At 49.9% G+C, this 24,822-nt stretch overlaps 1 protein-coding gene across 10 annotated transcripts in view; it reads right to left on the bottom strand.

Moving 5' to 3' along the window:
• Positions 1-569: 569 nt before the first annotated feature.
• Positions 570-24,822, bottom strand: part of ZC3H7B (zinc finger CCCH-type containing 7B) — a 50,562-nt gene continuing 26,309 nt past the window's right edge. For 6 of the 10 annotated variants that reach the window (XM_035903258.1, XM_035903263.1, XM_035903259.1 and 3 more), the window contains exons 15-23: positions 21,926-22,026; positions 21,061-21,242; positions 17,023-17,108; positions 11,236-11,369; positions 9,859-9,964; positions 8,278-8,386; positions 6,405-6,538; positions 5,446-5,609; positions 571-4,658 (exon numbers count right to left, since the gene is read on the bottom strand). In XM_035903258.1, the coding sequence (XP_035759151.1) occupies positions 4,466-4,658; positions 5,446-5,609; positions 6,405-6,538; positions 8,278-8,386; positions 9,859-9,964; positions 11,236-11,369; positions 17,023-17,108; positions 21,061-21,242; positions 21,926-22,026 (1,209 nt within the window). In that variant the 3' untranslated portion in view covers positions 571-4,465. Of the gene's footprint in view, positions 4,659-5,445; positions 5,610-6,404; positions 6,539-8,277; positions 8,387-9,858; positions 9,965-11,235; positions 11,370-17,022; positions 17,109-21,060; positions 21,243-21,925; positions 22,027-24,822 lie in introns of all 10 variants that reach the window. The other 4 variants (XM_035903260.1, XM_035903261.1, XM_035903255.1 and 1 more) reach the window with 1 other exon arrangement.

The following is a 24,822-nucleotide window of genomic DNA, read 5'->3' as shown; positions in this document are numbered from 1 at the left end:
GCATCCTCGTCAGGGGGAATCCACACAGGCGCTTCTCGGGGCCCAAGCAGCGTGCGACTGGGTGGGCAGGGCTACGGGCATTTCGCTGGCAGGCAACAGAACTGTCTGACCCAGTTGAACAGAGCAGCCTACACAGTGGAACAACCTCTAGATGAAGGTGATTACAAGACCTGATTACTGGCGGTTTCAAAACACAGGTTACCCGAACACCTGAAACTATGTGTTAATGCAGAGTGTGCAGGTTCTCGGTGCTTGGGGGAAAGAAAAAAAAAAAAAACAAACCCCAAATCTTAAACACACTTAAAGTTGGCCAGAACTGTGGATCTGATGAAGAACTGCAGAATCTGTTAATAGGCGCAGATGCAATTTTCCACGCAGCAAGAAGCGCAGATTATACCTGAGGATGGGAGAAAGCGAAAGCCACCCAATGCCTGGAGTCCTCCCCTTGCTTCCCTCCTTACAGCAGGGAAACCTGAAACCAAGGTAACCCACCCTCTGCGGGCTATTTGAAAAATGCAGACACTGGCTCAGGAGAGGGTTTAAAGTGCACACTTTTATTTTCTATTACAAAGGCTAAAAGAAGCAAGTTTGGTTGTTTTTTTTATTTAAGAACAAACCCAAAAATGTTGTTAAAACATCTACATTATTATCCTGATACTAGACCTTATGAAAGATACTAAGTTCTTTTTTAATAGTAAAGCGTGGTATTCTTAAATTATATTAATACAAAGACATATTAAAGGACTCAAAATCATTACTGCCCAGCTCAGAACTGCAGCATCCCCTTGCAGTCTTTTCCTCTCACTTGCTAAAACCCATCCATTTTTGACATACAGTTTCATACAAGCTAAGTAGGGTATTTTTTGGTTTTTTTCTACTTCCCCCTGTAAAGGCCAGGTTAACTCCCACACCAGCATCATTTAAATCCCTACCCCTACCAAAGGATTTGGGAGGAGATTTTCACGAAGTCCTTCAGCATTTAATAAGCTGATCTGAATCAAATTCTCTACTCTGTGTGAGTGTGCGTGTCTGTGGTTATCTTACAGGATATGAGATTTTTCTTCTAACGTTATAAAATTAGAACATCACTTCTTGTGTTAATAACCCTCGGATTTGGTTCTGCACTGCAAAATTTTCTTTTCCCCTCGCATGAATGAAGAAAAGAGAGAGTTATCACAGGGTCTTGCGAACGCACCACTCGAGCAGCCCTGCAACTCGTGGTTTATCTGTTGTAGAGCCGCGGGCGCCGAGCAGTTCTGCTGAGCCTATGTAACGTGCTGAAGAAAACCCTCTCAGCTCGATACAGCGAGCCTGGGAAGTCAAGGGTGAAGCTTCCTGCCTTTCACAATGTCTCTTTAAATAATACAAGCAAAGCCTTATCATTAAAACTTTACTCACGAGTTAGCAGTATAACACTCTCTCACTGAGACGGGACTGCGAGGACATCCTAGGGGGTTTCAAAAATGTGAACAGGGAAACCTGTCCCATCTCAAAATTTATACCTATCTATATAAAACCCTCCCCTCTCTGTTATTTCCCTTTCCCTAACCCAAATAAAAGTCTTCATATCTAAACTGGAGATGCTGCGTTTCCTGGCCTGAGTCCTTTTCCTTTACCCTCATTTAAAAGATTCCTTCGATACCACACACATATAATATTATATAGAGCGATATATTTAATACCTGTGTATATATGCTTCACGGGAGGGGTCACATATATACACACTAAAACAAGTCTGGTGACAAAGTACTGCAACACCACAGACCAGGTTATCATATCAGGGAAAACAAAAGGAGATACTTGACGCAACCCCCGTGAGCGTGGGCCTCCCTCACCTGACGCACGCTCACCCCCTCCCCGCCTCGGCCCCGCTCTGTCCCTCCAAAGCAGAGACGGGGAGAGGGGACAGCGACCCACTCTGTAACCTGAACAAGTTATCGTATGAGAAATCACAGCGCAGCGAACGCTTAAGAGTCACACTAGAGATGCAGATTTGTTTTAAAAATAAAAACCACACTCCAACGTTCCCCAATCCAGACTCGCTCCCTTGGCGTCTCTGCCCAGGAAGAGCAGAACGAGATAACCCAGGAGTTGATGCCTACCTCCTCCCCCATCTCTCTCTGTTTATAAAGTTGACCACTTGAGCACAAGGAGCTCCAGCAGAAGGTACAATCCAGGCAGCGACAGCGAAGGGCAGAGGAGAAACTACAGCACCTGACCACTCAAGAACTGCCACGTCTGATAATGCCTTGGTCGCTCCCTTTCCCCACAGCGCTACGAATCCTTCCTCATCTCGTCCTCCTCCCCACACGTGGGCAGAGGTAGAAACAACCACTTCCCTCCCCGGTTCTCCCAGATCTCTCATAAGCCATCTGTGTGTCGTCAGACATTACAGTCCTGGCCCCTTCCAGGCCAGACCTCGAGGTGCCGTACAGGCAAGAAGGGAAGCTCAAACCAACCAGTGACCACCACCCACATTTTAAAGGAGGGGAAACAAGCTCAGAGGCACTTTCGCCTCACTTAGAGTGTGTAATACCACTGGGAAGACCCAAGACCAGAGCGCAGTGTGCTCCGCTCCTGGGCCATAACTACCCAAAGTCGAGCTGATGCACCCACCTGGAGGCTGGTTTAGAAAGGTGCCAGCTGCCCCCTCCAGCATCTCCTGCATTTCCACATCTCCTGCATTTCCACATCCCATCTCTCTTGAAGCTGGGACCCCAAGGATATGGGAGCAGGGAGGGAAAAGGGGGACCCAGCAATACCAAAGCACTGAGCAGTTCCCGGCCAGATTGTATTTACCATGGATACAGCACTGCCAGCCCCCAGGGCTCTGAGCTTGCTGTCCTGGGAGACTCTGTATGAAAAAGACATCCCCCACGAAGGCTGGGAGGGAGACGTGCTTGTGTCTGAGTGGATGGTGCCATCCATGCATGCAAGCCTGCAGAGTGCAGCTGGACTGCAGCACAGAGAAAGAGAGGGAAGCTGGGGACAGGACACACGTTTACGGCTTACGGGATGAGACCACCAGAAAGGACAAGGCCGGCACGCAGGCAGTACTGCCTCTCACCGCTGCCACTATAAAAGCCAAAAATCCTGGCCCAGAGCTCAGCATCACCGGTTCCCCTGCCGTGGTGCACATCAGGTGGGACAGGAGCAGGCACATGGCTGGGTCCCACTGTGCCGCTCCCCCTCCACCGTGGTCCCTGCCCTGGGTCGCATCCTGGCTGCGCCGTGTGTCCGCAAGCTCCTTGCCCTGGCTCTGAGGAGTAGGGAGCTGGACCTCGGTGCTGGTAAGCGCCCTTCCAGCTGGATTCCCATCAGCAAAGCATCGCCTATGCTGCTTGACGGTGTCCTTTTAAAGGGGTCCCTACCCAGTTCTTCCGGCAGCACAGGGAAAAACGCAGCTCTAAATAACCAGTCACATGCGCCACTTAAAGAGCAAGAAGGGAACCCCAATACCTCCCTCCCTCTCTTCAGGACACAAAAGGCAGCACAGAAATGCAGGCTTCTGTTGGTTACAGCCTTCCTCCTGACTGATGCTGCTGCACAGACTACAGCAGCACAGGGTGTGTCACAGTCTCCACTACACCTTCAAGATGCTTTCAGCCTTACTTTCACCAGTCACACCAGCCAAAAAACCCAAACCAAAACTACCCACCCTGAATACCTGTCGCATGCTGAGAAAGACATCTAGTGAGGAGTTACCAATTTGCTTTCTGGGTACAATCAGCTGAAACAGTCTGAAGTCACCTACTATCCAGTTCCTGCTGCTGCAAGCAGTTTTATTACTTTGCTGCTTTTAGCTACACTCTTTATACCAGCTGTCACCCTCCTCAGCGCCAATTGATGTCTCAGGGCAATACAGACCAGCAGGAGCTTAAGCCTAGATGTTTTAAGCCAAATCTAGTGGTTTTCCTTGTTTTGCACCTCAATTCCTAATTCTGCTGGTACTGAATTCCCAGGAGAGCAGGCCAGCTGCAGCAGCTAAGTGGGGCTCGCTCTGCAGTACTGAGAAAAGCAGCACATGAACTTCATGGTCACCTTTTCACCAGATGACTGGCCCTTTCTCTCAGCTTTGTCCTCCGGACCTCTGCAGCCACACTCCAAATTGAGGGGCAGGAGAATGGCACAAGGAGAAATTCTCCGATTCGCAGCCCAGTACAGACTGGATTCATTCCTTTGAATGAGGGACAGCGAAAACAAAAAGATGGACAGGAAGGAGAATTTGGGGGAAAGAAGAGAGAGAAGATGGATCACAGACTCAGTGAGCATGGCGTTCGCTGGCCAAGGAGAATCAAATTCACGATTTCATTCACCACTAATAAATCATCGTCTCATAATCTTAAAATGAAAGAAAAGAAAAAGTTCTCTTTGCGAGACACAGATCTCGCTCTCCCTGCTACTGCCACTCTCGGAAAACCCGCCCTGTGTTTCTCCAGCCGACAGGCTCTCCCCCTAACCCTTACTATACGCCATCCCGCAATAGGAAGTTGTATTTCCCGAAGTCGTCATCCCTGGGGCAGAGCAGCATGTCTTTGCGGGCTTTGGCCAGTTTCTGTTTCAGCACCTCCCTCCGGTCTAGCCACTCCGTCAGCTCGTCCTGGCCATGGGCATAGCGACACTCCTCTCCTTCGGGGCAGGCCTTGCTCTTCTGGAACCTGCCAGAACAAGGAGCACGATCAGGAGGGCACCCCCAGGACAGGGTTTTGAGCTCCCCATCTGGGACACTCCATCGGGGTGCACAGAAACACACTGCGAACTCTTTTCTAAGGGTGAGGCGATTCTCCTACAAACCCACGTGCAACCAGAGAAGGCAATACAGAGGCTGGGCACAGAAACAGAGCAGCGAATAGAGCAACGTCTATAAGGGGGTTTAGTCCACAGAATGAAACGATGTGAGCTGGAACTGGACCAGCAGGGATGAGGAGAAACCACCACGCAACAGAGGAAATGCCAGGTAACAGCCATGAGAGACAGCCTTCTCTCTAACCAGAATGGCATTTCTAACCATCACAAACCTTCTGAAGACACCTCAAGGCGTTGATTCAGAGGGTGTGAGACATTCAAACGATTTAATAAAGCACCTCAGACTCCCCCCGAGCATCAGGCCAAGCTGACTGTTCAGCAGCCTGAGAACCGACAGCATCCTGGCCATGGAGGGCACAGGTGCAGACATGAAGCTTGCTCTCATTTTCTAAAGACACATGCTCAGAAATGTATTTTTACCACTCAGTAGTGTGGTTGAGCACCTCTGGGGTCCAACAGCAGCCTCACTGTCACCCCAACCTGTCAGCTCATCCCACTCCTCCTCCAAGCGGAAGTTCTTGGGGACCCCGTGAGAAGAAGATGAGGTGGTGATGAAAGAGGGGGAGGAGGGATGATGGAGGCCCTGGGCCTGTCGTCCCATCCCTGTAGCAGCACGGGAGGGAGATGAGGCAGCGGTACCTTTCGCAGAGTCGGAACTCGCCCATGGGGAAGCGGTAGCTCCAGCAGCTGGAGTCACTGTCTGAGGTGAAGACCTTCTCCTTGTGTTTCTCCGACTGGATGTGCTGCTGCCATTGCTTCTTGCTGTTGCTGTTCTTCCCGCAGAGCCAGCAGTGGTAGCCCATCTAACCCATGCAGACAGGGCAAAGGGCCAGTCAGTGCTTTAGCAGTCACACCCATCGGCCTTCCCCGTGCTGGCACTGCCTCTCCCCCTTCTCCTTCCAGAGCATCCTGGAAGCTCTGCTCAGTCTACGACCCACCACACTTCCCTGCCATGTCATCTTTAAGGCATCGTGCTGCCGCTAAGGGGGAGTGGAGGAGATTTTTTGTTGAGGTCTGCCTACAGCTCAAATGGGCTCAGCAAACGGGACAGCTCGGTTCACTGACATAGTCCCCCTGCCCCTACTGACGGCCCAGATGGGGTCTGACTGCAAGGCCCCCAGGAGCATGGGCAATGGAGGACTCTTCAGGAGCACAAACCCTTACACCAGCCACCAGCCCTGGGCTAAGGAGACACATCTGCCTCTAGTTTTCCCAGGCCAGACCCAGCTCTTCCCCAACTTCTCCTTCTTTTCCGACTGGCCAGCAATAGCTTTGCCAGCTTTCCCAGGAGCACATAGGAACCCCGGGGAGAGGCTGAGCCCACACAGAAAGGAACATAAGGTAGGCTCCTACTGACTCGAGGATTAATCGAAAAGCCGTTGCAGAGCCTTGCTGACCCCCGGTCAATCCCTTCCCTCCCCATCTGTGCTGCCCTTGCTGTGCTGCTCCAAGCTGTCCGTTTAACCTACATTAGCACAGGCTCTTTCCCACAAGAGCGATGCAGTCCCTGCTTGCTCACAACCGGGGCACAGGAGAGGGCAGGCTATCAGCACTGAGGAGGAGAAGGAGGGATGAAGGGCAAGAGATCAGCTGATTACCATGATGTCAGCGTAGTCGGTGGGCATTTGGATCTGTTTCTCCCCTTCTCGCGAGGTGAGCGGTGTCCCCTCTCCAGGCTTCCCAGGATTGTGTTTCTTTAGCCACATGTCATAGGTCTGCTGCATATCTAGTACTGCACAAAGGCGACCCGTGAAGTCACTCAAACAACCTCCCGCACCGTGCACAAACTATGAGAAAAGGATGAATGCTGGGGCAGCCCTTCCCTCCCCTCTCTGCGCAGCAGCAGCTGCTGTCAGACTGAAGGCCTGTGCTTGGGAGGCCTGATGTCACCTCCTCAGATGAAAGCCCTGGGAGAGGAACCAAATTCACACCACACCACCGGGCACGTGTGTGTGGGGGGGAGTCTTCTGTGAGTTGAGGGCAACTATGACAGCAGCTACACAAAGTATTCAGAAAGGAGGGAAAGCGCCCCAAGATCTCCATGGACTTCACCCCACAAGATGATTCTGCATCAGGCCTGATTCTGCTTGAGCTCAGCAGACATCTCATTCCAGCCAGGGAGCCAAGGCAGGGGCTGGATTCAGATCTGCCCCTTCCCTCTAAGCCTACACTTCATCCTTAGCACTGGAGAGGGAGGAGAGCCCTTAAGCAAGCTGACCGCAGGAAGCACTGGGGAGGGGAAGAAGACCTAAAGATAGCTTGTTCAAAACCTGCCCAGAGGACTGCAGTCGATGCCTCTTGGTGCTTTTGGTTTAAAACCCGTTCAGCATACTAGTGGGAAGGGAAATCTGGGGTGGAAGCTTTGTCTTTCCAAGATCAGGTCCTGAGAGAGGCTATGGAAACACAAATGTTTGCAGACACCCATATGATCCTTAAGTGCGATGCGTTAGTGATTTACTCCTCTCTAAATGGGTAATTGAGGAACTCAAGGCAATTGGGGATAATGAATGCAAATTCCTCCAAACTGAAACAACGCTGTTTGAAGATTCACCTTCGTGCTTGAGCAAACACACCCAGACTGGTCTGATGTGCTTTGAAGGCCCCAGTAACGAAATTATATGAACTGTAACAAATAACAGCGGTTGGCCCAGCAGAGGGAAAGACCCTCCATCCAAGCATAAAGACCAAACAAACTCAGGGCAGGCTTGAAACCTTTCGACTCTTTCAGCATCTCCCAAAAGAGCTAGGTGAGCACCTGGATAACTGGGCCTTGCAAAGAGAGTGGTTTTTCCCCCCAGCTTGCTGTTGGTCTGAATAAACAAGGATTGCTGCCAGAGAACTGGCCATCCAGGACATGGGCAACCCCCCAGCTATCCCCCAAAAGGTAAGTTGGGAGCCCGCATAATTAATTCCAGCCAAGCTCCTCCATAAAGGCACCACCCAACAATGTTCTCATTCAGGATCTCAAATCCACCCCTTTGAATACAATGCCATAAGCAGGGAGTGCCGCAGCCCAGGAGCAAGCAATAGGAGCAGAAATGGGCAAGAAAGCCAAGGCAGATACAAGACAGACAAGAAAGATAGAGGAGCAGCTACAGGTCAGGACTGGTGCTCTGGCAGAGCTCCATATGGAGCCAGGCCTGGGACAGTACAGGCAACTGGAGGGACAGCACAGGGTAGATTCAAAGAGCTGCAGAAAGGGAGGGCAGCGATGGAGCAATGCAAGACATGCGACCAATGTGCACTAGTCCCAGAGCGAGGGACTCAAGATATACATGCACGCTTAAGAAAAGAGCAGCTCTAAATTACTGTAGACAGACTTGCCCCATAATCCCACCCAAGCTCACAGTATCAGCTCTGCCCCGCCTCTGTCTCTCCTGTCAAGAGCATGTCTTAACAGACCCTGCATCCACTGCCCAAACGTCCTCTTCCCTCTCCCCAAACTCCCTGGCCCATGTTTCCCCAACTCACTTTTATTTTCCTTCATGAAGGTCCACATGTCTCTCTCCTCAGGGCTGTGGGCGAAGGAGCAGTTGCCCACGTACTGGCATTTCCTGCCATTTTGTGCGTGGATACACAACTGTTAAAAGAGCAAAATTTAGCATCTGCACAAACACGCCTTGCTAGAGGGGCAAGTGAATTCGAAAAAGACAGCTGGGACATTAAACTGCATGCAGGAGAGGTTGCAAACAAGATGCTTCATACGTCATTAACTCAAGCTCCTGATGACATGGAAGGTAAAGACTTCTCTATAAACATGCAGGTAGCTCAGTTCGGCACCTGGCCTCTCTCTTGTCGCCATTTCCATAGGTGACAGTGTGCAGGTATGCTTAGCACTGGCCCTGGGGGAGACAGCAGGGAGCAACCTGGATGGACCCAACAGTGTTTCCTGCTGGTCATGTTGCTGGTCCCCAAAGGTGACTCATTCTCCAGCCGTCTCCAAGCAGGTGAAGAGCGGCCTTATGAGTTGCTTAGACCACACTGGTGCGCACTTTACCTCACAGCTACCAACAGCATCACTGCCAGAGAAAACGAGCAGCTTTCCAAGCATCATATTTACTGATGGTCCCTTCTCCCTCAGTCCTGCCGCCAGAGGAGGACAGCAGAGTGGAGACCAGCTGGGTCACAAAAACTGGGGGGAAGAGGCAACACTGTTCCTCTCTGGCAGGGGCTGGGTGGAAGCTCAGGCAAAGCACACACTTATGTGGCAACTTGCCTTTGCTGCACTGATCTGCAACTGACCTGCTGGCCTCCTCTCCTGCTGCAGCATCTGTAAATAACTCTTGCTCCCCCTCCAGCTTCTAGCAACTGGTCTGCAACTGGAGAGTGCTCAAGGCCTTACACGTGGCCTTGCACCTGCCCACGGACTAAGGGGCAGTAGGAGGGAGAGGAGCCTTCTCCTTTTAGGAAGAAAGCAAAGGAGAGGGAGAAATTATCAATCGCCATTTTGGGGGCTGAGGTTGGAGGTTGGTAACTGTTGTTTTCCTCACAGCACGTGTCTTTTTAGCCGAGTTCTTCGTTTTTATTTCAAAACACATCATGAGCAAGTTTCACAATCTACAGCAGCACGGCCACAGCAAAGGCAGGGATAGGCTTCTCCCAAAAGCTCCATCTTGCCTCTCACCCACATTGAGAAACCCTGACCTAAGGGGAAACTTAAATCACATTTCCAAACCCTGTGCCAGCCACTTCTTGAGATGGTGACTGCATTAACAGCAATGTCAGAAACTCATATACGTGCACAGAGCAGTTTAAATGGGTGCCACTCCTTCTTCTGCTCCACCCTTTTGCTGGATGCGTTTGAGATCTTGCTGCCCTCAGTCTGTCCTTGCCTCCCACCTCAGCCAACACGTGCCTGCTTCCCTGCCAGGTCTACAAGGGACCAGCCCTCAAAGTGCTGGGAGGGGAGGAGAAGGGGCACCTGGCCATGCTGGGCACCCAACACGTGCCTGCTTCCCTGCCAGGTCTACAAAGGACCAGCCCTCAAAGTGCTACTGGCTGGGAGGGGAGGAGAAGGGGCACCTGGCCGTGCTGGGCATGGGGCTTACTTACATCATATTGCTGTGGGAAGTTGCGGATGGAAGGCAGTGGTCGGACAGACACCCACTTCTTCTTTGCTTTGGACATCACCAGCAGGACGCGACGTTCCTTCGTCCAACTGAAGAAGAGAGAATAAATCAGGAGAGGCAAAAGGAAGAGCAGAAAAAGGGTTTGTTTTCCTCAGAGACCCTTAAATATTGAGAGATGACCAGATCCTCCAGTCCAGCTTGTCCCTGCCACTATCTGGCTGCTCCTAGACATGCACATCTGTGACACAGAAGCCAGAAGAAGGGTGTTTTAGGAGGATTTCTCCCTGTACTTATCACATTTCCTGGGGTATCTCTTCTCATAAAGCCACAGAAGTCTCCCCCACGTCTCACATGGCATCACCATGGATTACTAAACGGCTGCATTCCACCCTTCAATACAGCCAATTCTTGTGCAATCAGATCCATGAAAAAACATTTGGGAATATTTTCTGTTTGAAAGGTGCAGTAGAAATGCAAGTCATTACAAGCACTGTCTTACGAACAGGTGCCAGGAAGCATTAATTCTCCTGCAGCTTCAGCAAACGATAACCAGGAGATACCCTGGGCAAAAATCCCAGCTCTACTCAGCAGCTGCACAAAGAGGAGTTATCCTTCCCATTCCAGGAAGTGATCCTCACCTGCTCACTTCCTCCAGCAACTGCTGCTTTTGTCTCGTTTTCATCAAAGGTCTCACATCTGCAATAGGATGCTGGACTGTGCCTTTGTGGCTTGTGTTATGGGAAGTCCTATAAACCCTTCTACCCTATCCTGCCAGACTGCCTGGGTGAGAGGTGCCACAGTTTCCATGATTCAGTGGTGCCTTCCCAGCTGATATTCCTCTTCTGTCAAACCCTCACAGGCCCCAAGGAGCCAGGAGGTGCAAACAGCCATGACATGCGTCAGAGAAGAGCAACCAAAGCAATGAAAGAGCCAAGGAAACTAATTTAAAAGGAAGCAGAATACCTGGAATCATTGCTAATAGTGACCTGACGGACATCTGCAAACAGCTAGGAATATAAACAAGTGCAGAGGGGAACCATCTTAGCGACCTTGCTAAAAAGAAATGACAGCAACTGGGAAAAAAGGGAATTGTGGGAGCTGGACTGCACACACCAGGAGTAAGTCTGCACAATGCTGGCAGCAAATACAAACGGTAAAGAAGAGAGCTGGAAACTGGAGAACAGCTATCTGCAATGCACTGTAGCTATCTGCTACAGTGACAAACACCCCGAGCAGTGAGAGGTTGCTAGGAAACCTTACAGCCTCTTCCAAAGAGGCAAAATGAAGCCTTGGAGAAGGTAAGAGAAGAAATTCCTGCCCTTGAGGAGGGGTGGGGGAAAGAGAAGGTTGCATTGCTCACCAGTGGCGGGCTTTGGCACTACAGTACTTGAGGTCTTTATCTGGCTCCACCAGCTGCCCATTCCTCCAGCACTGGCCACACACAAATTTCATCTGGAGGTCAAAGGTGCTTGATGTGGGAGCCCGGGGAGAAGCCTGGGGAAGAGAACCACAACCTCAGGCAAACAGAGCCAAAATACACGCCCCCGAACTGCCATGGAGACGCTGGCAGCTCCCCACATGCCCGTGTGCCAGCAACAAGCCAGATTAAATCAGAGACAGCCCAGCTCTCCTTTGCCAGTGTTAGTTGGTGGCCTGTAGAGATATCAGACAGGAGCAAAACCACCGCTTGCTTCAGCATGATTTCCTGGGCTTTGACGTCTGGCCAAAAGCACAGCCAGCTTGGCAGCTTCAAGCACTGACCAGGCCTGGCTGCAAAACCCCTGCAGTGTATCTCCATGTACAGACAAGCTCTGTGAGACCTGTCCCAGCACTTAATCCCCACTTCCCTGCAGGGAGGGCAATCCACGTCCCCCTCGCTACCCATGGAGAGAGCTCAGTCGCACACAGACGAGAGAGCCCCCCTGGGAGGAGGCCAGGCTGTGCCACAGCGCAGGACCCACCGCTCACCCTTTGGGACCAAGAGGCTCATGTCACATCTAGCATTTGACACACTGAAGTCAGAGCTGAGTCCTCTTGTTAATACCCTTCCAAAGCCATTTCTGGGCAGGTTTCCATCCCTCACAGTTCCTTTGCACAAGACCTCACAGGCAGTTAATCATCATCTCTGGACAGAGGTACAACTGTCAGTGCACATATTTCATATCGTCTCAGCCACTTAACTTCATTGGCCTTCTACCTGTCTCCTTGAGAAGGCTCTTTTGGAATTACAACTAATAGATTGCGGAGGGGGGGAAAAAAAAATGGAGCCAGTCCCATACCACCACTGCCTTGCGTTTTCTGAGCAAACCTCTGGAAAGCTGCATACATTTTGTACCACCACTGGAAGACATGAGGCTGGCGCCTCCCGTTCACTTCCAAGCCAAAGAGCAAACCTGACTGGACAACTGTAGCCCTTGGGCACAGGAGCATGTGAGGGTTACCAGCAAGAACCTAAAAGAACACCCTGGGCATCGAGCCGACCGTGAAGCATAAAGGTCATTTACCAGTAAAACAGCTCCCTGACTGCTAACCACACAAGCAGCCCATCCCAGCCGCTATGCCTTGATTTCTAACCCTGAGCATCTAATAAGGAGCAGACAGGCAAATCATGTCCCCAAGGAGCAGGCTTCTGCCAGCAATTGATTAACAGTAGTGTGGACCCTGTGCACATCCCTCGGCAAAGGGAAAACAGCGAGCACAGGTGGTGCAGAATCAAAGCATCTCCCAGGAAACACCACCTAAGCTATCGACTACCACTCTGCATCCTCCAGACCCAGTCTTTCCAGAGAAGCAGAGCTGACCTACAAAGGGTCCTCCATTGCTGTGAAAAGATGACTGGAGAGCTGATCTTTGCCTGTGGTGACTGCAAGAGGCCATCACTGCTCTGGATATCCCAGCAAAAGGAACCATCCAGAGAACCATAACCAAGCAGCGGTGATTCTGGCCTACTCCCCTGCAGGACAGCCTTTCTGGTGGCATCTGGCACATGACTCATTCATCTGTCAGCTTTCACCGGTGCTGGTGACCACCGAGTACACATCAAAGTGTCCAGCTGCAGGATGAGCAGGGCTGAGCCCTGGGATATCACAGAAGGCAGTAAGGTGCCTCCCTCGCAGACATGTGGCCTTTGAACAGTAGTTTTAATCTCCAGTTGTCTCCAAAGAAAATTACACTACAGCTCGCCACTGACCCACAAAACCTACAGGCCTAAGGTAACAAAATGGTACTGCTGGCATATTCCCTTTTATCAGCCCAATGCTATCTGCCATATCATCCTCCAGGTGACAGATCTCTCATCACAGCCAGGAAACGTGGCTCCAATCTACTGACCCAGCAAAACAAAGAATCAAGTGCCTCCAGAAGACATGATAGATCGGAGATAAACACTTCTCGGGCAATTTGCTGCTTTTTCCACAAATTCTTAACCAAAAGAAGCCCTGTGCATTTCTTCATCAGAGTCATGCAAACTGCTGGTCAATCCAGTGAGCATGTATGCTCCCAGGGGATTAGGAGCCAAGCGAAAAATCAAAGCTGCTGTTATTGCTGCTGCTACGTGACTGTATTTGCAAAAGCAAGACACACACCTGGCAGGCTGCTGAGAACCAACAGTGTGGAAGTTAGTATCACATGAGGCTCTAGCAGACGAAGCCAGGCAAAAGTGCCTCAGGCTGTGGCACCACCCCTTGCTATGAAGCCAGATAATATAGTGTTAGCTATGCACCATGGCAACAAATAAATAAAAGTCTTTGGCATGACAGCTTTCCACTTCAGGCTCTGCAGAAAGCGACAGCCCCAGCACGGCCACTCGTGTCTCACAACTTCAGGAAGCCAGGCAAAAGTGCCTCAGGCTGTGGCACCACCCCTTGCTATGAAGCCAGATAATATAGTGTTAGCTATGCACCATGGCAACAAATAAATAAAAAGTCTTTGGCATGACAGCTTTCCACTTCAGGCTCTGCAGAAAGCGACAGCCCCAGCACGGCCACTCGTGTCTCACAACTTCAGGAATCCCTCTCAGCGATACTGAAATGCTCTCTGGAGGAGCCACGTGCCACCTGAGTGAGCTGTACTTAGGTACAAGCACCCCTTATTAGAGGCCTTCCTTTCCTCTTAAATTGCTTATTCTGAGGCCAGTTTTTATGAGGGTCCTGCAGCTGGCTAGTGAGGTAAAACAGAATAGCCCTCAAAAACCAGAAGAATGGCGGGCTAAACCCCTTAAATTCCCAGGGATACGGTGGGAGTCAAAGACACCCAGCTACCTACTGCCTCTTCCAGCTGCAGGCACTGGGTTTTACTCCTACAGCAACCTCCGTGGGGCCAAGTGCAAGATCCCTGGCAGGTGTTTAGCAAGCGGTGTATCTTCATCTTCCACTTGTTCCTAAGTCTCCTGACTTGCATCATCACAGCTGCTGGGTCCCTGTACGGTGCCTGCCTCTTTTCTCCACAACTGGATAGCCCCAGCCACTAACAGAGTCCAACTGGCAGCTGTGACAAAACTGCAGCAAAATCCCTGGGAGCGACTTTGCTTCCGCTGACCAGAGGGCGCCGGGGTGAGTGTGGATCACACAGGATGGTGGGAAGGAGGGGTCTGCTTTTACAGCACTCCTGGGAAGTTGTCTTTGCCAGGCAGCCAACTTGGAAAGCTGGAAGGACGCTGAGAAAACTCTGAGTCACGTTAGCCTGCTTGGATGGGAGAAAATAATGGCAAAAGTAAACATCTCTCAACACATACATTAGTCCTGCCCTCGGGGTCTTCAGCAGCAAGCCAGTGTCTCATCCCAGAGCACAGACCTCTGGCTGAGTACGTGCTAATGCCAAAGCCACAGTTTGCTATTGCAAACACATGCATCTGACCAACTCGATGCTCTCCCTGCACAGTGCCAGTGCCAGGCTGCCAAACCTTACAGACAACTGATGGTGCCGCTGGTAGGCACTTTCAGACTGTACCAACAAGGCTACTGCTTTGTCTCCACACAAAATGATGCCCTGGAAGGGTGGAGGGTGCAGTCCAGCTCTGTAACAGGCATTTGTGGGGCACAACCAGACTTTGCCATTGACTAGCAGCCCTAAGACTGTCCCCAGGGACCAGAAAATGTAGCTCTCTGCCCATCCCCTGCCAGCTGATGTAGCAGGCGCTGGTGTTTCTCTTCCTGATCCTCTGCCCCCTGCAAGCCCCAACAGCCAGAAACAAACCCCTTGCTCAGCATCCAGATCCCATGTGCTTCAGGGGACATGCTCTGACTATTCCCACTGAACAATTTGTTCTTCCAACAGCAGCACCTGCAGACAAAGGTGAATTTGAAGCTGCAAGGCTTAAAGAAAAACAGCTATCCAACTATCTTTTTTTTTTTATCCCCAGGTTATGCACAGAGAATGGCAAGACAGAGCTTTCTGGAAAACGCAGGCAGATTCACAGCAGGCAGGACAGAACCAGTCACTAGACTTCACTCTCCATGGGGCAGGATTGCTGATATAAATCCAACTACTGTCACCAACCGCTGCAAATGCACACTTAGTTTCCTCCACTGTGGAGATGCAGGCAGCTGCCTCTGTCCCCACACCAGGCAGAAAGAGATCATAGCCAGTCCTGTCTCCAGGGACCATACAGATCATTCAGGCTCACTTCTCATAATACAGGCTGTAAAAACTCGTCCTCTCAGCTTCCTGAGAGGCTAGAACATATTCCTTAAGCAAGTCAGATGGCTTTGGGAACTAGAGACCTTGGTTACTCTGGACTGCTGTTTCTCATTCCTCTCACCCAACCATTTCAGACCACAACAGCAGAACGGGCTGCACAGGTATGTTGCTGAGCACCTCCTCAAAGATGACTCCATCTCATGCAGCATAGCCAGTACATAGGTGGATACAGAGCCCACTGAAAGCATCAGTGCAGTCACCTGTACCTTTCCTGTTGGGCTAACCTGTGCCTGTCAGACCTGCTTTTCCCCAGCATCAGTACCCTACAGCCTTCAGAACATTTCTGCTGGCCTGTAACCTAGCGAAAAAAACCTGCTACACACCATGTGAAGTGACTCAGATCCCTTTTCTATAAAACACCTCCTCTGCAGGGTGCTCACAGGCTGCACTCAGTGCTGGTCTCTGCAGAGGGACTCCTGGGTGAGAGGTCCCAGACAAAGGTGAAGCACCCTTGCTCTGACAGGAAGGCACAGGCCAAGGGGTGGTGAGCTCAGGCCTCCACAAGGGGAAGGAAAGCTCTCAAGTGGGAACAAAAAGGATTCACAACACTTTCCCCACCATTTTTCAGGGGAGAGAACTGCTCCTACGCCTGCAAGCTTGCTAGGAGGCATGAAGTTTCTCATCTCATCAGATACATCTTCTGAAAGTAATTAGAGAACAAAAAACTCCCTGTTCTAATGGCAAAACTGCTTTAGTTCAACCGCAGGGCTGGGCTGGGAATCATGCTCACTGGGTGGGCTCTGCCCCTGCACTACAGAACACCCTCTTGGGGAAAAAAAAGGATAAGGCAGTGGCACCCATAGCCAACAGACTGGAAGAAAGCAAACAAAGAGGTGCCCTTTGCTTATAACAGACCTCTCCAGAGAAAGCTCTTGGCAGTGCTGGAGGGTGCAGCCAGAGGCACCTTCTCCACACTGAGAGACTGGTGGCACAAAGAGAGGCAAAGCTCACAGCCTCCTCCTGGCAAAGTGCCACTGAGATCTCTGTCCAGCCTCAACAGCACCTGAGCTGCAACTTCCACCCACCCCTGCATTTAGAGCAGTCCTGTGGGTCATGCATCATTACTTGAGTCCTTCAAACTGCTGTATCGTCCCCTGGCCACTAAAGGGCAGCAGGACACCTCTGGTCCCCACTCTGTGTGGTCACAGTCCCTGAAGTCTCCCGATTTCACTAGCAAGATATCGCAGGAAGCACCATTCTCTGCACATTGCCCTCCCCACTCTGGAGGCTTCACCCCACCACTGAACAGAGCAGATAACAATGCTGCAAAACAAGGCACAAAGCTCATCACTAGCACTGCAACCAGGAAAACTCTGAGCTGTCCTCATCCTCAATGGCCAGCCTGGTCGGCCTGGGACCTGTCAGGCACAGCAGTGGGAGGAAAAGAGAGAAAGTGCTGGAACAACTGGGAGCAAAACCAGGCTGCAAGCCCTAGATGCACCTTACTTACCATGCTGTTGGCTGGTTTGCTGGCATGTGCCTCCATCTGCTGCCAGTACTTCTTTGATTCCTGCACGATATCTTCGTGGGTCATTCCTGGGAACAAAAGAAGACAGGACTGAGCTACCCTTCTTTGGCCATGAGAAGAGAGAGAGGGAGGGAGGGGTTGAAGGACTTCCTATGCGGGGGATTAGGAACCCCTGTGTGGCTGACAGCTCCCAACAGTTCCACTGGTAATGTCAGGACATGGGTTGTGAGGGGACCCACCACAGAACCTGTTTAAGCAAAGGCTAAGGAAGCTCCTCTCTCCACACAAGCCAAATGAAAGGGGAAGAGTTTGGTCTCCTGGGCTCATTCAGACTTGGCTTTCTGCTCAGGCTGTTTGCAAAGGACCCAGATGCTGCCTCCAAGATGATGATTCTTGACTAGGGGTCAAGACCTTGACCAAGGCTGTCCCTCAACACGTACTAACAGAGCCTACCCAAGGCACTGAAGACAATGCTTTGTTACTGTTGAGCTACTGTATATTGAAGTTTTTGCCACTAGCTTGAAAATCACAGATATCCCACTGAGACACCCAGCATCTCTAAGACCCCAGAATTCTCACCTAATGCCTGCTGGGATTAACTGGCCTGTTACACACTTCAAGTTGTGGGGGCTGCCCATCAATCAATAGGTGAAGAGAAAAGTTGAAATTCAACACAGACAAACATCGGGTGCAATCAAGGTAGCAAGGAAAGACCAACAGTGCAAAACCAACCAAGGAACAGCTGCCTGTATGTAACCAGCAAGGAAAGATCTGCAAGGTTTCAGGAATCAAAATGCAACAACAGACATCATGAAAAAGGGTCAGTCAGACCTTATCTAAGGAATTAGGTCCTGACCAACTCAGGTGGTGAGGGAACAGCTCCTGCCAGCACCAACCGACTAGATGGGTGCTACCACGCTCAGAGCACTAATCAGCAAGAGAAAATTATGTCAGATGGTCAATGCAAGGACTCTGTTACAAAAAAAGCCATGTTATTTAACTGCTATAAAGACCCAAGATAGCTCCCAAAACAAACTGAAGCAAGGATCTTACAACAGCCAGCTGACTGCAACAAGTACAGTGCTGAGGATGGCCTTGATGCCACACCCCCCTCACAGAGAGGCTGCAAAATTGATTGCTTTGCTTTTGCCTACAGTTTTTATTATTGAAGTGAGGTGTTCCCCAGGCATGCCACATGGACATGATCTTTGATCTGGGAGCTAGCATGTTCCAGAACTTAAGGGCCAGCAAACACAAGCGCTCATCTCAGCTTAGGCTGTGTGTAACTTGGGTTAAGTCACAGCATTCCTGACCTCAGTTTCCCCATCTGTGATTTCAGCTGTCCAGGTCCTTGCCAGGCAACAATACTGATGTTTCTACAGGGCTTGAACAGGATGAAAAGCATTCAGGGAACTTTACTATTCTTCGAGAACATTTGTTAAGGCCTCCAAAATGGCAGCTGCTGCATAGCTGGTACTACTTCCAGATCAGAGCTGTTTGTAGATCTTCTCCTTGTTGACCATTAATCCCAGAAGAAACTGTGTAGAGTTAGAAAACTGCAACTCCCTCTTCTGCCAGAGCTGGACACAACACTGATCTGGACTCTGGGGACAAAAACTATAGAGCTGGCAAAACCACAGCAAAAAGTTGAAGTGCTGCACTGGACCTGGCAGAGAAAGGGCCAAAGCGGCTTCTATCATCTCCATTCTGCACACCTGAACTGTGATCCTCGGGGTGCAAGAACCAACGGGAGAAGCATAGACAGCTCTTGTCAGAAGACTGAATTTCAAATGAAATTCTTAGCAAGTGACTGCCTCCTTCCAGTCCCAGAAATCCAAACTAACTCAACAATACAGTCTAGAAATGTGGTGGTGGTGGTAGTAAAAATCCTCACAAATACGGCAGGATGTTTTCCAACACACCAGCTCTCCAAAGCATGAACTGTCCCAAAGAGATGATCTGGGAACCAAAAGGCTCACGTGTTGATTACTTATAACGTTTCAGCATCTTTTGCAAGATCATTAGTGAGGACAAAGACTCTGTGACTTCCACTGATGGAAGAAGATAGCAAGATATGTCTGTGAAAAGCCCCAGTGAACAAGAAAACAGTCCTGCTGGTCCACATTTTCGGATCTTGGGAACCTTTACTCCACTAATACAATCCTTTATCCCTATGAACAAAGCCACATGCTCTGTAAAAGCTCAAATGGCTGTGAAATGCAACAGCCTGCTGTTTTCAAATGCAAGCTGCTATGAATGATGCCCCCTTCCTATTCTTGCCAAGCAAATGGTGCCCAAATCAAACTCTTTGCTCCAAAGCTAAAGCATTCCCAGAGAATGGTGACAACTGCCTTTCATCTCTGTTTCCATAATGAGGGCTACACTTAATAGAGGTAATAAACCACCACTCCAGGAAGGCAAACTCACAAGGAAAGCAGGTTCACAGCTCTGCAGGAAAAAAAAAAAAAAAAAGATAATGGCTCTCCCATTATTGGAAAAGATGGGAATAAGCACAAGGATACTGACCACCCCTGCAGCTAAACCCATGGCTTGTTTCAGCTCCTCAGCTTCCCCTTTGGAAATAACTTCTTCAAGTAAACAAGGCAAGAAGCAAAAATCAGCCTAACCATTTCTTGTACAGGCTGAAGATGAAGGAATAGGGAGGGAGGGAACAAAGAAACTTTTTCTAAAACAAACCACCAACAAAAATAAACCAACCATGGGGTGGGGAAAAGAGCAAGGTTCTTGAATATTAAGAGTGCCCAGAGTATAACAGGCAGTATCATAAGCACGCAGGGCAGCAATGGTGGCCTACGGCTCACAGGCAACATGCTGTCTTAGAAACTCTGGTATTGTAATTTTAAAATTTCCTGTGGCCACAAGTAAGTGAGGCCAAACGGGAAGAATAAAAGATGGTATTTGCCACAGTGTGCTACTTGTTCATTACTGTCCCTCACAAACCAAGCCAAGGCGAAGGACTGCACTGAACAGTAGCGACAGGTACTTGAACAATAAATTAAAGAAGTTGCCCCTAATTACATCAAAGAATGGTGAGAAACATCCATAACCTGTTTCCTCTACAAAGTACTCCCATTACTGGGCTGGGTCCTGCACTAAACAGGACCCTGTGGTGAAAAAAAGATGTAGGTAGCATCATGGGTGGACCAGCATCTAGTTGGCTAACAGGAAAGTAGCAAGAGAAACCCTCCAACACCCCTCAGAGAGAGAAGAGAGAGAGAGGACTGAAAGTGCCAGACGTGGCAGTGTCATTATATGAGTGACCTGAATATAATTTCTGCAGTAGCCTCTTCAGGGATACATCATCAAAGCCTTTTTGGGAAACACCAAGTATCTTGTCATTTCCCACTGTCAGTGAATGTGTTTAGAGAAACTGGAGGTGCACAGCCTTCCTTTATGTAACTGCTTTGTCACTTGCGCATGATGCCGTTCTCACTGCACCAGATGCTCGCTCAGGGGCCCGATTGCTGTTTAGGGTCTTGCACAGGATTTAAGCACCAGAACACCTCTGGGGATTCAGCCCTACCTAATAATCATTTGAACTTATGCAGCTGGTCCCACGGGAAAGGCTTGCTGGTCTGCAAATTACAGTAGCACATGTAAAAGGACAAGGGCCAAATCATCTCACAGAACACCTTAGCCCTTTTTTCTGTGCCCCTGAGGAGACAGAGTAAGTGTCTTGCACAGGATTTAAGCACCAGAACACCTCTGGGGATTCAGCCCTACCTAATAATCATTTGAACTTATGCAGCTGGTCCCACGGGAAAGGCTTGCTGGTCTGCAAATTACAGTAGCACATGTAAAAGGACAAGGGCCAAATCATCTCACAGAACACCTTAGCCCTTTTTTCTGTGCCCCTGAGGAGACAAAGCATATGCATAAAGTCAGTGACAACTTCTCAGTACTTCCAAATCACTCTCTTCCCCTCTCAACTGGCACCGGGTACACGTTGGAGGAAACCGGGGTGTACACATCACCAGCCCTGCACCAAGGCACGCTCACCTGAATATTGCTGGAGCAGCCAGACCTTGAGCTCGATGAAACTATGAGCAAAGTGGCAGCTGCTCTCACGCACGCAGCCATAACGCACCTCATGTCGGCACACATCGAACTGGAAGTGCTCCTGGAACTGGCGGATCTTGGAGTATTTCAGGGAGGTGGAACGCACGATGTGGACCAGACACCTGCAGCCAGGCCAGAGAAATATGAAGCACCAGAGGATCGAAATCTTCACCCCTCCACCTCACATGTGATTCAGACATTTGACTGGGCAGGCAAAGGACACAGAAAGTCAACTCTGGGAGATGTAGACTCCTACTGGGAAAACCAAACCCTTGCCCTCCCGCCCGATCAACCCTAGGTAGGTATTTTCAGTCTCCTCAGCCCATGGGTGATGTCTTAAATTCAGAGATCAGGCACATTCAAAATATGCAGCAAAGACACCAACTCCCCTGGCTCAGCAAGTCCCTAAGTCTCAGGTTGCCAGGAACCAGAAGGGGTTGTATTACTGTGTACTTGACATGTTTCTTATACTTGTTTTCCTAAACATTCATTACCAGCCAGTCAGAGGCAGGATCCTGAGCTAGAGGATCTTTGATTTGACCTTTATGTAAAGGCCAAACTGAAAGGCAAATTAAGTCAATGGAAAACTTAGGCTGACTCCAAAGGGCTTTGATGATGCCTGAAATCCCTCAGCACCAGGAGCAAACACGCAGGATGAAGCACGCAGTGCTATTTATCATGCTTTGAGCTGCCCTATGATTGGAACCCACGGGGAGGAAAGAAAGAAAAAGACCAGGGCCCTGGAGTTAAACTGGCTGGACTTGTGAGAGATTGCTCCCATCAGCACAAAAAAACGTTCACTCACTTGTTGTCATGGAAACTGTGTTTGGCAGAAAGGTTGGAGCAGACAGATGGTGTGTCCTTGGTCCCTTTGCTGATAATCCGGGGTTTGCTGTCAAAGCAAATCTGAGAAGAGAAGAATTCACATGCTGGGAAAATCTTAGAGAGCAGTGAACCAAAGCCACTTCACTTGGAAGGGGAAGAAGAACCAGAGCCAGCCTATTCTAATGTTCAAAGTTAGAAGAAGCCTGGTGAAAATTTTGTGGTAGGGCTTTAAAATAAAGCAAGAAAATTTTTGGAAAAGCTTCCAGACAACATTTTTTGGCTTACTCTCAACAGTATTTTCCATTGTGGTTGGAAACATTTTGGTCAGAGCCACATATTCTTTCCCAGTTAGCCAACAGAGCAAGAACAAGGGAGAAACGATGGGGAGAAAGAGAAGAACAGCCAGTTCACAGCAAAGAACATGTCCATTTACATGTACCACTGCCAGCGTGGGGAACTCTGCTGCAAAGCATCAAGATGGTACGAGCCAATCCTTAACTGACCAACTCAGTGGCTCAGCACAGACATCAAGTGGGAATTTGCTGCGTTACCAGGTTCTGATTTCTGAAGTAGCTGGGGCTAAATTACAATTCAAAGCAACATCTCAAGACAGAGGAAGAGACAGGTGATCCCATGAGGCTGGGTGCACCTGGTTTAGCTGCAGGGCTAAGGAGGAAAACTACCTCTCCTTTCTCCTACACAGCTGCACCCACTTCTTACTGCCGTTCTGGGAGCAGGGCACTGGCTGGGACATATAGAATCACAGAATCATTTAGGTTGGAAAAGACCTTTAAGATCATCAAGTCCAACCATGAAACTAACCCTGCCATTCCACCACTAAATCATGTCCCTAAGCACCATCTCTACACATCTTTTAAATAGCTCCAGGGATGGGGCACTTCCCTGGGCAGCCCATTCCAATGCCTGACAACCCTTTTGGTGAAGAAATTTTTCCTAATATCCAATCTAAACCTCCCCTGGCACAACTTGAGGCCATTTCCTCTTGTCCTATTGCTTGTTACTTGCGAGTAGAGACCAACCCCAGCCTCACTACGACCTCCTTTCAGGTAGTTGTAGAGAGCGATAAGGTCTCCCCCAAGCCTCCTTTTCTCCAGACTAAACAACCCCAGTTCCCTCAGCCGCTCCTTATAGGACTTGTTCTCTAGACCCTTCACCAGCTCCGTTGCCCTTCTCTGGATGCGCTCCAGCACCTCAATGTCCTTCTTGTAGCGAGGGGCCCAAAACTGAACACAGTATTCAAGGTGTGGCCTCACCAGTGCCGAGTGCAGGGGAAGGATAAATTCCCTACTCCTCCTGGCCACACTATTTCTGATACAAGCCAGGATGCCATTGGTCTTCTTGGCCACCTGGGCACACTGCCGGCTCATATTCAGTCAGCTGTCAACCAGCACCCCCAGGTCCTTTTCCGCCATGCAGCTTTCCAGCCACCCTTCCCCAGCCTGTAGAGTTGCACGGGGTTGTTGTGACCCAAATGCAGGATCTGGCACTTGGCCTTGTTGAACCTCATACAACTGGTGTCAGCCCATTGATCCAGCCTGTCCAGATCCCTCTGTAGAGCCTTCCTTCCCTCAAGCAGATCAACACTCCCAACTGATTTGGTGTCATCTGCAAACTTACTGAGGGTGCACTCAATCCCCTCGTCCAGATCATTGACAAAGATATTGAACAGAACTGGCCCCAACACTGAGCCCTTGGGGAACACTACTTGTAAACGGCTGCCAACTGGATTTAACTCCATTCACCACCATGCTTTGGGCCCAGCCATCCAGCCAGTTTTTTAACCAGCAAAGAGTACACCCATCCAGGCCATGAGCATCCAGTTTCTCCAGGAGAATGCTGTGGGAAACAGTGTCAAAGTCCAGGTAGACAACATCCACAGCCTTTCCCTCATCCACTAAGCAGGTCACCTTGTCATAGAAGGAGATCAGGTTAGTCAAGCAGGACCTGCCTTTCATAAACCCATGCTGACTGGGCCTGATTGCCTGGTTGTCCCATACGTGCTGTGTGATGGCACTCAAGATGACCTGCTCCATAACCTTCCCTGGCACCAAGGTCATGCCTGTAGTTCCCCGGATCCTCCTTCCAGCCCTTCTTGTAGATGGGTTTGCTAACCTCCAGTCAACTGGGACCTCCTGGTTAGCCAGGACTGCTGACAAAGGATGGAAAGCAGCTTGGTGAGTGCTTCTGCCGTCTCCCTTAGTACCCTTGGGTGGATCCCATCCAGCCCCATAAATTTGTGTGAGTCTATGTGGTGTAGCAGGTCGCTAACCATTTCCCCTTGGATGATGGGAGCTTCGTTCTGCTCCCTGTCCCCATCTTGGGGGCTGGGTACCCAGAAAACAACTGGTCTTAGTATTAAAAACTGAGGCAAAGAAGGCATTAAGTACCTCAGCCTTTTCCTCATCCTTTATCACTGTGTTTCCCCTTACTTCCAATAAAGGATGGAGATTCTCCTTAGCCCTCCTTTTGTTGCTAAAGTATTTATAGAAAACTTTTTTATTGGCTTTTACAGCAGCAGCCAGATTAATTTCTAGTTGGGCTTTGGGCTTTCTAATTTTCTCCCTGAATAACCTCAAGACATCCTTGTAGTTTTCCTGAGTTGCCTGCCCCTTCTTCCAAAGGTCATAAACTCTGCTTTTTTTTCCTGAGTTCCAGCCAGAGCTCTCTGTTCAGCCAGGACAGTCTTCTTCCCAGCCGGCTCATCTTTCAGCACACATGGGGACGGCCTGTTCCTGTGCCTTTAAGATTTCCTTCTTGAAGAATGTCCAGCCTTCCTGGACTCCTTTGCCCTTCAGGACTGCCTCCCGAGGGACTCTGTCAACCAGGCTCCTAAACAGGCCAAAGACTGCCCTCTAG

This window comes from Egretta garzetta, unplaced genomic scaffold (genome assembly GCF_000687185.1).
Source record: "Egretta garzetta isolate BGI_Z169 unplaced genomic scaffold, ASM68718v1 scaffold51, whole genome shotgun sequence".
Classification (NCBI taxonomy): domain Eukaryota; kingdom Metazoa; phylum Chordata; class Aves; order Pelecaniformes; family Ardeidae; genus Egretta; species Egretta garzetta.
The sequence above is the reverse complement of the archived record's forward strand: the minus strand, read 5'-3'. Positions and strand labels throughout refer to the sequence as shown.